At 42.0% G+C, this 13,494-nt stretch overlaps 1 protein-coding gene across 2 annotated transcripts in view; it reads right to left on the bottom strand.

Annotated features, from left to right (window-relative positions):
• Positions 1-910: 910 nt before the first annotated feature.
• The window catches only part of LOC143298016 (uncharacterized), a 170,924-nt gene continuing 158,340 nt past the window's right edge, over positions 911-13,494 (bottom strand). Inside the window, exons 6-7 of one of the 2 annotated variants that reach the window (XR_013057337.1) lie at positions 7,118-8,904; positions 911-7,062 (exon numbers count right to left, since the gene is read on the bottom strand). Coding sequence is in view for 1 of the 2 variants with exons in the window: in XM_076610669.1 (XP_076466784.1) it covers positions 7,847-8,904 (1,058 nt within the window). In the remaining variant the exon portion in view is untranslated. Of the gene's footprint in view, positions 8,905-13,494 lie in introns of both variants that reach the window. The other variant, XM_076610669.1, reaches the window with a different exon arrangement.

Raw genomic sequence — 13,494 nt, 5'->3', positions numbered from 1 at the left:
TTTTGTCATGTTCTTTTCTTTGGTATGACGATCATTTATGTCACGTGGTAAATCTATGTAGGGTCTTATGATATGGTGTATTCACACACACACACACACACACACACACACACACACACACACACACACACACACTACATATATACACATATCTGTCATCTATATATAAGAGAGAGAGAGAAATATAGAGAGAGAGAGAGAGAGAGAGAGAGACAGAGAGAGAGACAGATGGATAGATAGATACGCTTGTTTCTGTTCCCCCGGTGATTAAATTTAAAGGTGGGCCTTTGTGACCTTCGCTTGTCGTGCAAGAAAGCTGTTAACGTCTTCTGTCTGTCTGTCTGTCTCTCTCTCTCACACACACACACACTCACACACACACACACATACACACACACACACACACGCACGCACGCACGCACACACACACACACACACACACACGCATATGGAACAAGAGAATTGATATTAAAGAGAGAGAGAGATGGGAGCATGTACATACATCCATACACTAGGTGCCACCACAACACACAATATGTTACGTCGAATCTTTATTTCGTTTTATAGGCCACAAGTATTACAACGTGGGACAATATAAAGCAGACCATGATACCAGAACATGAGAGCATGACAGTTAAAGAGACCCCCCCCCCCTCTCTCTCTCTCTCTCTCTCTGTCTCTCTTTCTGTCTTTCTCTCTCTTTCTTTCTGTCTCTCTGCCCGTCTGTCTGTCTGTTTGTCTGTCTGTCTGTCTCTCTGTGCCTCTCTCTGCCTCCCTGTGTTATGTCTGTCTGTCTGTCTGTCTGTGTGTGTGTGTGTGTGTGTGTGTGTGTGTGTGTCTCTGTTGTTCTGATTCTGTCTGTCTGTCTTTCTGTCTGTCTGTCTCTCTCTCTCTCTCACCCTGCTCTGTCTCTGTCTGTCTGTCTCTTTTTTTCTCTCTGCCTCTATGTCTGTCTTTCTGTCTGCCTGTCTCTCTCTCTCCCCCTCTCTCTCTCCCTATAAAAACGAGCTTGATTCTGAGGAATTTAATGAATGTATGACTAAAGCATACCAGATGTTAGATGTTGATATAGATAAGTGTATAGACATTTTTGTTGGTGCATTATATGGAGCTGCAGCATGTATGGTTCGTGTAGTAGGGAAAGGAAAGAAGCATTTTAACAACTGGTTTGATAATGAATGCAAACAGAAGAAAGGGGTTGTCAAAACACTTCTTAAAAGATTTCAAAGATGTAAAACTAAAATAAATCAAAATGAACACAGAGAAAATTATGTAAAGGCAAGGACAGATTATATCACTTTAAGAAGATCAAAGAAACGTGAATATGAAGAAAAAAAAGTTACAAGAGCTAAAAGATTCTATCAAAGACCCAAAATCATTCTGGTCGACAGTTAAATCAGTAAACAGAAAAGCTTTTGTATACACAGAAATTTGTTTGCAGCAATGGTACAATCACTTTTTTCTGTCTTTAATTCATTTGAAAATATGGCTCGGGAGGAAACTGTAGCTGAAGAAAATAATTATTCAGAGTCAGAGCCTCTCTTTGACAGTCAAATATCTGGAGAAGAGGTCATTGCCAGTATAAAACATCTAAAGGCAGGTAAAAGTGCCGGACCAGATAGGATAATCAGTGAAATGCTTACGCATGCCAACTCAGTTGTGATTGATTTTCTGGTTGTTTTATTCAACAGGTTATTCGAAAATGGAGTCTTTTCCTGCAGAGTGGGCAAAATCTGTCATAGTCCCGATACATAAAAAGGAAGATACTGACAATCCTGATAATTATAGAGGAGTAGCTCTCACAAGTATAATTGGTAAGGCATACACTCATATTTTAAACAGAAGATTAACAAAATGGGCAGAAAGAGAAGAAAAGATAATCGAGGAACAAGCAGGTTTTAGGGCGGGGTATAGCACTGTAGACCATATATTTACTCTATATGCATTAGTACAAAATACTTACTGAAAAACACTAAACTGTATGTAGCATTTGTAGATTTCAGGAAGGCATTTGATTCGGTAAATAGAAATGTATTGTGGGATGTATTACGTAAAAATGGCATTAATGGGAAATTGTATAAAACTGTTAGAAGTGTGTATGATTCAGTATTGGCTTGTGTACGTGATAAAGGTACTTATTCTGATTATTTTGAATGCCCACATGGAGTAAAACAAGGTTGTCTGCTTAGTCCCCTGATGTTTTCATTTTTTTATAAACGAATTAGCAGTGGAACTGTCACAGAAAGGTAAACATGGCATTCAAATGATCCCAGGAGCAATAGAAATTTTTCTATTATTATTTGCAGATGATGTTATTCTTCTGTCAGATACAGTCACGAGATTACAAAATCAACTAAATGTGTTAAAACAGGAAGCTGATCTATTGTGCCTGTCAGTTAATCTAGATAAAACAAATGTAATGGTATTCCGAATGGGAGGGCATCTTTCTGCTCATGAAAAATGGTTTTATGGAAATGTAGATGTAAAGGTAACAAACTCTTACAAATACTTAGGACTTTATTTTACAACGAAACTAAGTTTGAAGCACGCGTGGGAGGAATAATATAGAAAAGGGAAGAAGGGTGTCATAGAAATAATCAGATCGCTTAGAAAGTTAAATTGCATTGATCTTTGTATATTTTGGAAATTATTTGATACGCAGATTGAGCCTATGCTGACTTACGGGGCAGAAGTTTGGGGTCTTAACAACAATAAGGATAGAGAAAAAGTACACACATTTGCTATTAAGCGTTTCCTTGGTGTTCCACTTCATTCATCAAATAAGATTCTATACGGGGAGACAGGCAGATACCCACTTCATTTAAGAACATTTGTAAAACGTATTAAATACTGGATTAAGGTAACACGTTTACCAGTATCAAGGCTATGTAGACAAGCCTATGAAATGATGTTGGTACAAGAGGAAGCAGGGAAGCAAAACTGGGTATACTTTGTTAAGAAGGCATTAATAGAAAATGGATTTGGAATTGTGTGGTTGTGCCAGGGCGTAGGGTATGAAAATGGATTTATTTCTGAACTTAGAGATAGACTGATTGCATCATACAAACAAAACTGGCATGCACAAATGGAATGCAAAGAAAATATACTTGGTTCTTTTCATTTAAAAGTATATTCCAAACAGAAAAAATTATCATGATAATATCAAACAGGTGGCACAGAACAAACCTAGCCAGATTTAGACTAAGAACACTTGGCTTTAATGCCAATAAAAGATGGTTTGAAACTGGCACAGTAACACAGTCTCCCTGTCCAATATGTAACTCAGCTACTGATGATGAAAACCATTTTGTGTTTCAGTGCAAATCTTATGATTTTATTCGTAAAATATGTATTCTTTTTGAAAAAGGATGTAGTAAAAAGAGAAGATATGATAATGCTGCTCAGGTCGAATGATGAAGACATCATAAAATCATTTGCTAAATATATTTCAGAAGCATGGGATTTTCGAAAGAAAATGATAAACAGAAGTTTAGATGTACAAATATGAGTAAAGCAAAATTCATGTATTCATTTATGGGGAAAAAAACTATTATAGGACATATTATTTGATGATAATTTGATAGATACACATGATTGTGTGCATGTGTATGCAAAACTATTTATTCATTTTGGATGGTCGAGCTGACCGAAGTGATCAGTTGATTTCTGTTTGTCCCATTTTCGGTATATACATTATTTGTGTGTGTGATGAGAATGTTGATTTATATTATGTTTCTTTGTTTGATCTTATGTTTCCTGAAAATGTATTGTTCCCCCCTGTCACAAGGACTGTACAGTCAATGACAGTAAAACATCAAAGCGTCAAAAGCGTCAAGCGTCTCTCTCTCTCCCTCAAGTCTGAATAATAAAAAAAAAAATTTAAAAGTGTTTTCAGAATGAACCATCAGATACGACCAGCAATGAAACAGCTTTATAATGACATCCAATGTTCATGACAATGCTGAAGAAAATAAAAAACAACAAACAACAGACGGCAGGATTTTATCCTGAAGGCAAGTTCACTTTTGAGTTGACGATACAACATGACGTTTTAGCAACACACACACACACACACACACACACACACACACACACACACACACACACACACACACACACACACACACGCACGCACGCACGCACGCACGCACACACACACACACACACGCACGCACGCACACACGCGCGCGCGCGAACAGTAAACGTACGCATGTACTGATGCACGCACGCACGCACACACATACGCACGAAAAAATGTACACACACACACACACACACACACACACACACACACACACACACACACACACACACACACACACACACACACACACACACACACACACACACACTCACTCACTCACTCACTCAATCAATCAATCAATCAATCAATCATTTACGAAACAAATCCCCCAAAAAAGTTGGACCGACTCGATTATTTACAACATAATTATACGTCAAGCGTCACACAAAAAATAAGCAAACGAACAGAACTGAAAACTGAGTCGGTCTTTGTCTGGTTCAGATTCATTCTGGTGCTCCGTTTTATCCGCAGCTCGTGTTTTCGTTCAGCCTGCATCTTACGGACTTTATCAGAAGGTGGAGGACTACTTCATAATTGCAGGCAAGTCTCTAATTTTTTTTTTTTTTTTTTTTTTTTTTTTTTACCGAAAAGAAAATCTATGGAGGGTGTACAGGCCCGCTTTCGTGGTGGACTTTTCGTCGCTCGCAGAGCGAGAAGTAGGTCATATGACGTAATGGGCAGCCCCACCACGGTAACTGGCTTCTCTGAGTTTGCACTGCCTTTGCTCGGACAACTTTTTGACAGAGTTTATAAATAGATCAGTTTGAATACGTCATGGCAGACATATGACAGGAAACACGCTCAAAGTAAACATAGAAGATTAAAGCAAATAATGGGTGTAAGAATAAAACCAAATACATCTTGTAAACTTGTGAAAATAGTCACCGAAAATGTTCAAAATCCTTTCGTCAGAACAGCGATTTCTATGACGAAATTCTAGCTTTTGGTAACCTGAAGAAAAGAAATGGAGACGCGTATGCGCACGCGGTTCTCGCTAAAAATAACCGGGGAACTTCCACGAAAATCACACGAAGGTGTGTCTTGACATCCATTTTTATTCAATGTTAATAACGCAGGCAGCGTATGGTCAACCACTGGTTTTCCAATAACACACAAACGGCTGTTTCAGGCATACCAGCTCAATGAACCGCGTAAAGTTTCAGTTTCAGTTTCAGTTTCTCAAGGAGGCGTCACTGAGTTCAGTAAAATCCATATTCGCTACACCAAATCTTCTAGGCTGATGCCTGACCAGCAGCATAACCCAGGCCTTGAGTGCATGCTGATATATTTGTGTACCTAACAGAGTGGATTTTTCTTTCAATAGAATTTTGCCAGAGGACACCTTTGTTGCCATGGGTTCTTTTCAGTTCGCCATGTGCGTGCTGCACACGGGACCTCGGTTTATATATAGTCTCACCCGAATCACGAAATGCTTAATTGGATTTTCCAGTCAAACGTGGAAAAAGGGTGAGAGCGGGAATCGAACCCAGACCCTCACACGTGCACTGTATCGGCAGACAAGCGTCTAAACCATTCTGCAACCTTCCCCCTAACAGCTTGAAAAATGCGTTTGACAGCCCAATCTATTAGCCCAAAAGTTTACAGTTATTCAGTGGTTTATAGATGACAGCTTTTTTCTATTGGAAAGAATGGGAGTGTACGCGTACGAAAGCAGCTTTAGTTAGACAGACGTTAATTACATTGGCTGCATGACCCGCTGTTAGCCAAAATAAATTCAGCATCATTCTAACAAGCCTCAGTGAAGAACACTGCATGTTTCCAAATGGTCCTGAACCTTTTTCTTGCGAAGTCTGTTGTCCAACGTTTAACGTCGAGCTGCATTATCTGAACAGTTCCGTTTTTTACCTTTCTACTAAGGCACTCGATCAGTTGTTTAGTTTTGAAAGAGGTGTTTAAACATTCAGTTTTGTACATGTTATTCGTAAAAGAGTGCGGTGTGTGTTTTCCTTTCACCCGGAATATCCACGGCTGTGTGGAGGACCTGTTGCATACAACTGCCTTCATCAGGGAGACTGGGGTGTCCATCTGACGAACGAGACGAAGAAGCTTTCCTTGTCATTCAGCTCCTCTACATCCAGTGTAGAAGAGGCCACGTGGCAGAATGGCTTTGGAGCTGGACCAGTGGTCACCAGTGATCAGGGTGTGAGGTCCTGTTTTGGCATGGCGCTGTGTCCCTGGGAAAGGCACTTGGCTCCAGTTTTCCTCGTCCCACCCAGGCGTGAATAGGTGGTACTTGACTTCGGTTGGAGGATGTTTCGGCCCCGCCTTCCTGTGCCGAGCCTTAGACCCGGTGGATATTAATTCACTGCTCCTATGGCAGTAAGAGGCAGAGGGACCTTTTTCTTGTTTTCCTTTTACATCCTATGCGAGTTTCCGATTTTGCGGTGAAATGCATTTTCCTACACGTTTGAAAATATCCCGGTTTATCAGAATTTCAATGATTATCTTCTGCTAGACTTTCTTTTTTTTAAAATTCGCACAACCAATGTTCACGTGCTAAAGCATACAGGTCACACGTATGGTGTAATAACTTCATTCCCGAGAATCTCTGGCATTCAGAAAAGAAAGAAAAAACGAATAGTTCACCTGTTGCTTCATGCAGTAAGTTTATGACACATATCATCTTCGCTGTGCAGTTTCAATTCCAAGGAGGTGTCAAAGCGTGCTGACTGATACATATACGGTTCGCCACATCTACTCAAAACAAAAGAAAACAGATGCCTGACCTAGATTTGTATCAAACAATTTTCAAGTGATATAGTGCTCACTATTCGCTGTGCGGAATGCTTTCCATTCTGTGACGCGGCTTACATGGAGGAGGGGTGTTTCGGAAATGCTGTACAAAACAGGAACATTACGCCAGATGCGAAACACAGCAATATATGTCTTTTTGCAAAGCAACTAAGTAACAGAGCTGCGTCTTCCCCTATCCTGCATGCCAGCGTTCTATGCTCCAGCTGCAACCGCATGTGTTGTTCGGACCTTGGACTCCGGAGCCACATTCGTGTCCACTGATGATTGATGTCCACCGATGTCCACTGGCTGAACTACGGAGCTTAACGGTCGCACACAGACATCAGTCTCCTAGAGCGCACCCCCTTCCCCATCATGGATTGTTGCCCTGTGGGGATTACCGCAGGATCATAGACAAGAAAAGACAAGACATGACAAGAAAAGACAAGACATGACAAAACGGCACAACGCATCCTCATTCCCTAGAGACGACCATGATAATGATGACGAACCAGTCAAGAGGCGGCGTTGAAAGTAGATAGTTAAAGCAACAGCTGTTGTTGGCACAGAAGTGGAACTGGAGCTCACAGATTACCTGTATACACTGGTGACTCATAAACTTGCTCTTTTTTTCCATTCCAGTCAATACTCAGACATGTGTGAATGGTAATTATATTGACAGTGCTCCTTTTCTTTGACAAACAAATAAACAAACAAAAAGACGTAAAGGCGCTGTGCAAGAAAATGAGCACAAGTAGAAGAAAAAAAGAAAAGAAAACACGAGACATACACATGTTAACATCATAGACCTCGATGATCGGTCTCCCTTCAGAACACCAAACGAACCTCCCCACCCGGACAGATACCCAGGACTCCCTTCCCCTCAAGAATCAAGACCCAAACTCTGATCGACTTGACCTTTTAAAGGTTTTGCCCAATAGGTGCATTAAACCCAACTCTACCGGGGTTAGTCGCGCCCATGACGTCATAGTAGACCACCACACAGACTCATGACGTCATAACCGTGTCACAGCCTGCGGCAGGATACGTGTCACTGTGGTTGTGAAACACGGCACGGTGCCCGTTGTTGCCCAAGGAATCGGAGAGGCAGAGTCTGCACAGTGACTTGGACTTCACTAGAGGCTTCACCACCACGAGTCTCCGCCGGGATGGGGAGGAGAACCTTTTGTCCTCAGCGTTGTAGACGTGTCTCTTCTCCTCCCCAGCGTTTGGTGAATGGTCACGCTTGGAATTGTAGTTGGAATCCAGGTTCCCGCTGATAAAGCACTTGTGATCCTTCTTCTCCTCCCCCTCCCCCTCCTCGCTGTCCGCTTCCTTGACGAGGTGGTGGTGGTGGTGGTGGTGGTGGTGGCACGTGGTGGTGGATGGGTCGACGCACCTTGAAGAGCACGTGCTGCCCGTTTGCACTTCTTCAGGTGGGAACACGCCCTGCCCAGCAGTGTCCTTCCGCTCCGTGTAGATGACGTGCAGTTTGGTGTAGCCGTTTCTCAAGCCGGGAGACCCTTCAAGCTCTCCACAGGGCAGCAGCTCCTCTTTGCAGTCTTTCCCTGGCGCATCTTCTTCTTCTGCTTCTGCTTCTGCTTCTTCTTCGTGCTGCACGGCGGGTTTCTCATCGGACCTCACCTTCCTCAGCTTCAGAAGCAGCTTGGGACACACCGACTCGGTCAGACGTTTGGCTCGGGTCACCACGCTCTCCTTCGTGACGTCACTCTTCTGTGACGTCACTCCCCTGGTGACGTCAGGCCGGAGGACGAGAAGGCGGCGGCACGGGGGGCAGTGGGGGTCGCCTCTAAGGGGTCGTGTGGGGGAGGAGTCTGGATCCAGGACGTCGTTACGAGGTGGAGGAGGCAAGGAGGCCGCCACCCCGCTTCGCTGGAGGGAGCGGGGTCGGAGGAGAAGGCCGCTCTGTGGGCACCCGCTCCCGTGTGCGGGGGAGCTTTGGGTGCAGCGGCCGAAGATGGTCCGCTTGAAGGCCATGCGGTAGCGGCGGGAGATGACGTTGTAGAGGATGGGGTTGACGGTGCAGCTGATGAAGTACAATACCCCTGACAACAAACAACACAACATAGCACAGCGTGACGGTGGGAACACTTTGTGTGTCAACGTTGGTTTTAAAGGGAAAAAAGTAATTGTGCAGTTGTGCGTAGCATTGAGTTGTGTGTGTGCGTGTGTGTGAATAGAATAGAATAGATTTTATTGTCATGAAACCGTAAGGTTTATAAGACACAAGTGCAATGGTAAATGAATGAACGAATGAAAAAACACACAATTAATCAATCAGTTAATGCAGTAAATTGCAGCAGCATTCATAAACAAATTTTCCCAATCTTGTTTGTATATATTCATCATCTGATAGCATCACCTGACTGGGAATATGTTCTGTGTTATTCGAATTTTGAATATCCTTTAAAAATTGTTGCCTTAAGGTTTTATATTTAATACAATGATCAAGAAGATGGATTTCGTCTTCCAGGATGTTACACTTGTTGCACAATCTGTCTTCTTGTGGAATATTTAAATATCTACCTTTCTCAGTCTGTGTGTGTGTGTGTGTGTGTGTGTGTGTGTGTGTGTGTGTGTGTGTGTGTGTGTGTGTGTGTGTGTGTGTGAGGGAGAGAGGGAGAGAGAGAGAGAGAGTCTGTGTGTGAAATTCTTATTCTTTGTGATTATTATCATTATTGCCATTATCATTATCATCATAATTATCTTAGTATCATTACAATACAGGTGACTTGGATATGTCTTGCACATTATTTCGAAGACACCAGGCGAAGTGATCCAGATACTGAGGCCGAATACTTATTGATCATTCACCTTCAATTTTTTTTTTTTTTTTTTTTTTTTTTTTTTTTTTTTTTTTTTTTTTAGTTTGATGTACCTCAGTGCAAAGAAAACAAGTTCCAAAAGAAGTCGTGCTTCGTCTGAATAATATACGCGCGGTTCTGATGTTTTCTAAACATTCCCAACCTTTCTTTCCCTTGGGATAAAACTTAAGGGGGGGGGGGGGGGGGCGCGCGCGCGCGCGCGCGTGTGTGTGTGTGTGTGTGTGTGTGTGTGTGTGTGTGCCAAAGACCTTCCCCTGAGGTAAGATTTTAAGGAGGGGAGCCTTGTATGCGCGGACACCGACAGAGACGCTGGAAGCGAGAAAGAAAAGGCTTTTGTGGCTGCACTGTGCTGGGAATTGACGGAAGAGGAGAAATACAGGAATAATAATGGACGAGAGGACTGGTGAGAGTTGAAAGAATTAAAGTGGACGGGAGGAAACAGGGGATGAAAAGGGCGGATGAAAGGAAGGAAGGGAGGAAGGGAGGGAGGGAGGAAGGAATGAAGGGAGGAAAGAAAGAGCAAATGAAGGGAGGAAGGAAGGAACGGTGTGAGGGTGGACGGAAGGGAGGGAGGGAGGAATGAAGGGGGGAATAAAGGGAGGAAGGAAAGAGCAAATGAAGGGAGGAAGGGAGGGAAGAAAAAGGAAATGAAGGAAGGAAGGAATGAACGGTGGGAGTGAGTATGGAAGGAAGGAAGGGAGGAATGAAGGGAGGAATAAAGGGAGGAAGGAAAGAGTAAATGAAGGAAGGAAGGAACGGTGGGAGGGAGGAAGGAAGGAAGAAAGGGAGGAATCAATCAATCAATCAAAAACACTTTATTAATCCACATGGAAATTAAGTTGTGCAATCACAGGCTCGTTGTAAACACTGGCATAAAATCATCATGCGCAACATAAAACTAGTCAAATAAGAATTCCCAATAGCTGACGATAGACTACCCCCCGCCCCCTCCAAACACACATATATACTCATGTTAAGACAATAGGGTATTGCACAACAATATTTACAAATGAAAACATCCAACAAAAAAAGGTATAGATTACTAAAAATGACATGCGCGCACGCACGCACGCACGCACACACACACACGTTAAGACCATAAGGTATTGCACAACAATACATTAATAAAAACATCAAAGGAATAAATCGTATATATAAGTAAAATGCACACACACACACACACACACACACACACACACACACACACACACACACACACACACAAAAGATGATAAATAAGCAAATAAATGTAAAACATGCAGACACACGTACACACGTACACACACACACACACACACACACACACACACACACACACACACACACACAAAACACACAAACACACAAAAGATGATAAATAAGCAAATAAATGTAAAACATGCAGACACACGTACACACGTACACACACACACACACACACACACACACACACACACACACACACACACACACACACACACACACACACACACACACACACATGCATAACATAAACAAAAGACATGAACAAAAATACTTTCACCAAAGGCTACAGAAAACTGGACTGAATGACGAGGGAGGGGAGGGGAGAGAAGGGAGGTGTCAGTTCGGTAAATGCCATGTACAGTAACCGAACTTCACTGGAGTCACGTGAAAAGCAGCAGGCTCTCTCTCTCTCTCTCTCTCTCTCTCTCTCTCTCTCTCTCTCTCTCTCTCTCTCTCTCTTCATTGTGCGCTTTTTGTGGTGGCACTTGGTTCTAAAACATGCTTCCTCTTTCCCCCCCCGAGTATTAGAGTGCACTGCGTCCCTTCTTTTCTTTCCTGCTCCTTCTCCTCCTCCTCTTCCTCCTCCTTCTCAGGCTCCTCCTTCCCCTTCTTCTTCTTCTTCTTCTTCTTCTTTCAGTCTGTCTTTTCTAAAATTTGGTCGAGTTTTTTTTTTTTTTTTTTTTTTTTTGCAAGGCCTTTTGCACTTGGGTCTTGTGGATTTCATACGAGTGCGCGCGCACGCGCACGTATGTGCGTGTTTGTGTTTGTGTGTGTGTGTGTGTGTGTGTGTGTGTGTGTGTGTGTGTGTGTCTGACAACTAAAGTGTATGATCCGACACTTATGTTTCTCTCTCTCTCTCTCTCTCTCTCTCTCTCTCTCTCTCTCTCTCTCTCATTTGTAATAAATGTAGATTAGCAAGGACAAATTGGAAGAATAGGCTATGCCTAAAATCTTAATCCTAGAACAAGAGAGGCAAGGCCTTCAAGACACACTTGTGATACACTTTTTAAAAAATCCAAGCTTTTTATGTATTGAGTATAATTTCAAAATGTAATGTTTAAGATGAGATCAGTTTAAAGCAAATTAAGTCCCCTAGCATTAATTACAGAGTAATTTCCTTTTTTTACCATCTGCACCAAAACGTTTGCAAAATAAAACTTCCATGCTTAGCAAAAGAAGTTCCTGTTTGAACCAAAAATGATAATAATGACTACTCTTGTTGTTGGGTCAGAATATCATATCAAAGTGCCAAGTTTAGAGACTACAAAAAATATAAATATAACAGTAAATGCAGTTTGCATATAATCAGGCTTAATTTTTTAGTTTTTGTGTGCCCATCCCACAGGTGCAATATTGTTTTAAACAAGATGACTGGAAAGAACTGATTTTTTCCTATTTGTATGCCTAATTTGGTGTCAACTGACAAAGTATTTGCAGAGAAAATGTCAATGTTAAAGTTTACCACGGACACACACACACACACACACACACACACACACACACACACACACACAAACACACACAAACACAGGCAACCGAACACCGGGTTAAAACATAGACTCACTTTGTTTACACAAGTGAGTCAATAAAAACGTTTTGAGTTCTGAGTTCTGAGTTTCTCTCTCTCTCGCCTGCTCGCCCTCCCGCGTCCTCTCAAAGCACCTGTACTTCCCGGTCACCCGAGAAAAATCGCTTTTTTTTTTATACGTTTCTTTGTTACGCTCGGACGTAGCTCTCTTCTTCTTAGTGACTGTCTCAGCACAACCCTCAGAAGAGTGTGATGACTTTGCGATTCACAATGACAATTTCGAGAGACTGTTTTCTTTCAGAAATAAACAACAACAACAAAACAAAAATAAACCGACTTCAGCTCTCAAGTAATCCTTTCCCACTGTCTTCAGAAGAAACAGAGAGAATATAATTATTTGGGGAAAAAAATGTTAGAAGAAGGAAAAAAAACAAAAACGATGATTGCAAAGACACAAGTACACTCACTATAGTACATTAAAAAAAACACAAAAAAAAACTCATGAGAACCAAGGCAACTGGTTCAGAAACTGAAACCGAAAAAACCTCTACGAGAACGTAAGGAAAAACGAAAAATTTACAAACAAAAAACAAAACAAACAAAAACAGCAACAAACACTCGCACACAGCACGCAAAAAACGAAACGAAACCGAAACATCCTCTACAAGAACGTTAGGAAAAACAAGGGGAAAAAAACCCAAATAAACCCTATCAGCAACAAACACTCGCACACAGCACGCAAAGTTATAAGAAACCTTTGTGCAGTGAGTACCAAGGCAACCAGTTCAGAAACGAAACCGAAACATCCTCTACAAGAACGTTAGGAAAAACAAGGGAAAAAAACCCAAATAAACCCTATCAGCAACAAACACTCGCACACAGCACGCAAAGTTATAAGAAACCTTTGTGCAGTGAGTACCAAGGCAACCAGTTCAGAAACAAAACCGAAACATCCTCTCCAAGAACGTTAGGAAAAACAAGGGAAAAAAACCCAAATAAACCCTATCAGCAACAAACACTCGCACACAGCACGCAAA

Source organism: Babylonia areolata, chromosome 23 (assembly GCF_041734735.1).
Source record: "Babylonia areolata isolate BAREFJ2019XMU chromosome 23, ASM4173473v1, whole genome shotgun sequence".
Taxonomy (NCBI): domain Eukaryota; kingdom Metazoa; phylum Mollusca; class Gastropoda; order Neogastropoda; family Buccinidae; genus Babylonia; species Babylonia areolata.
This window is presented reverse-complemented; position numbering and strand designations above follow the sequence as displayed.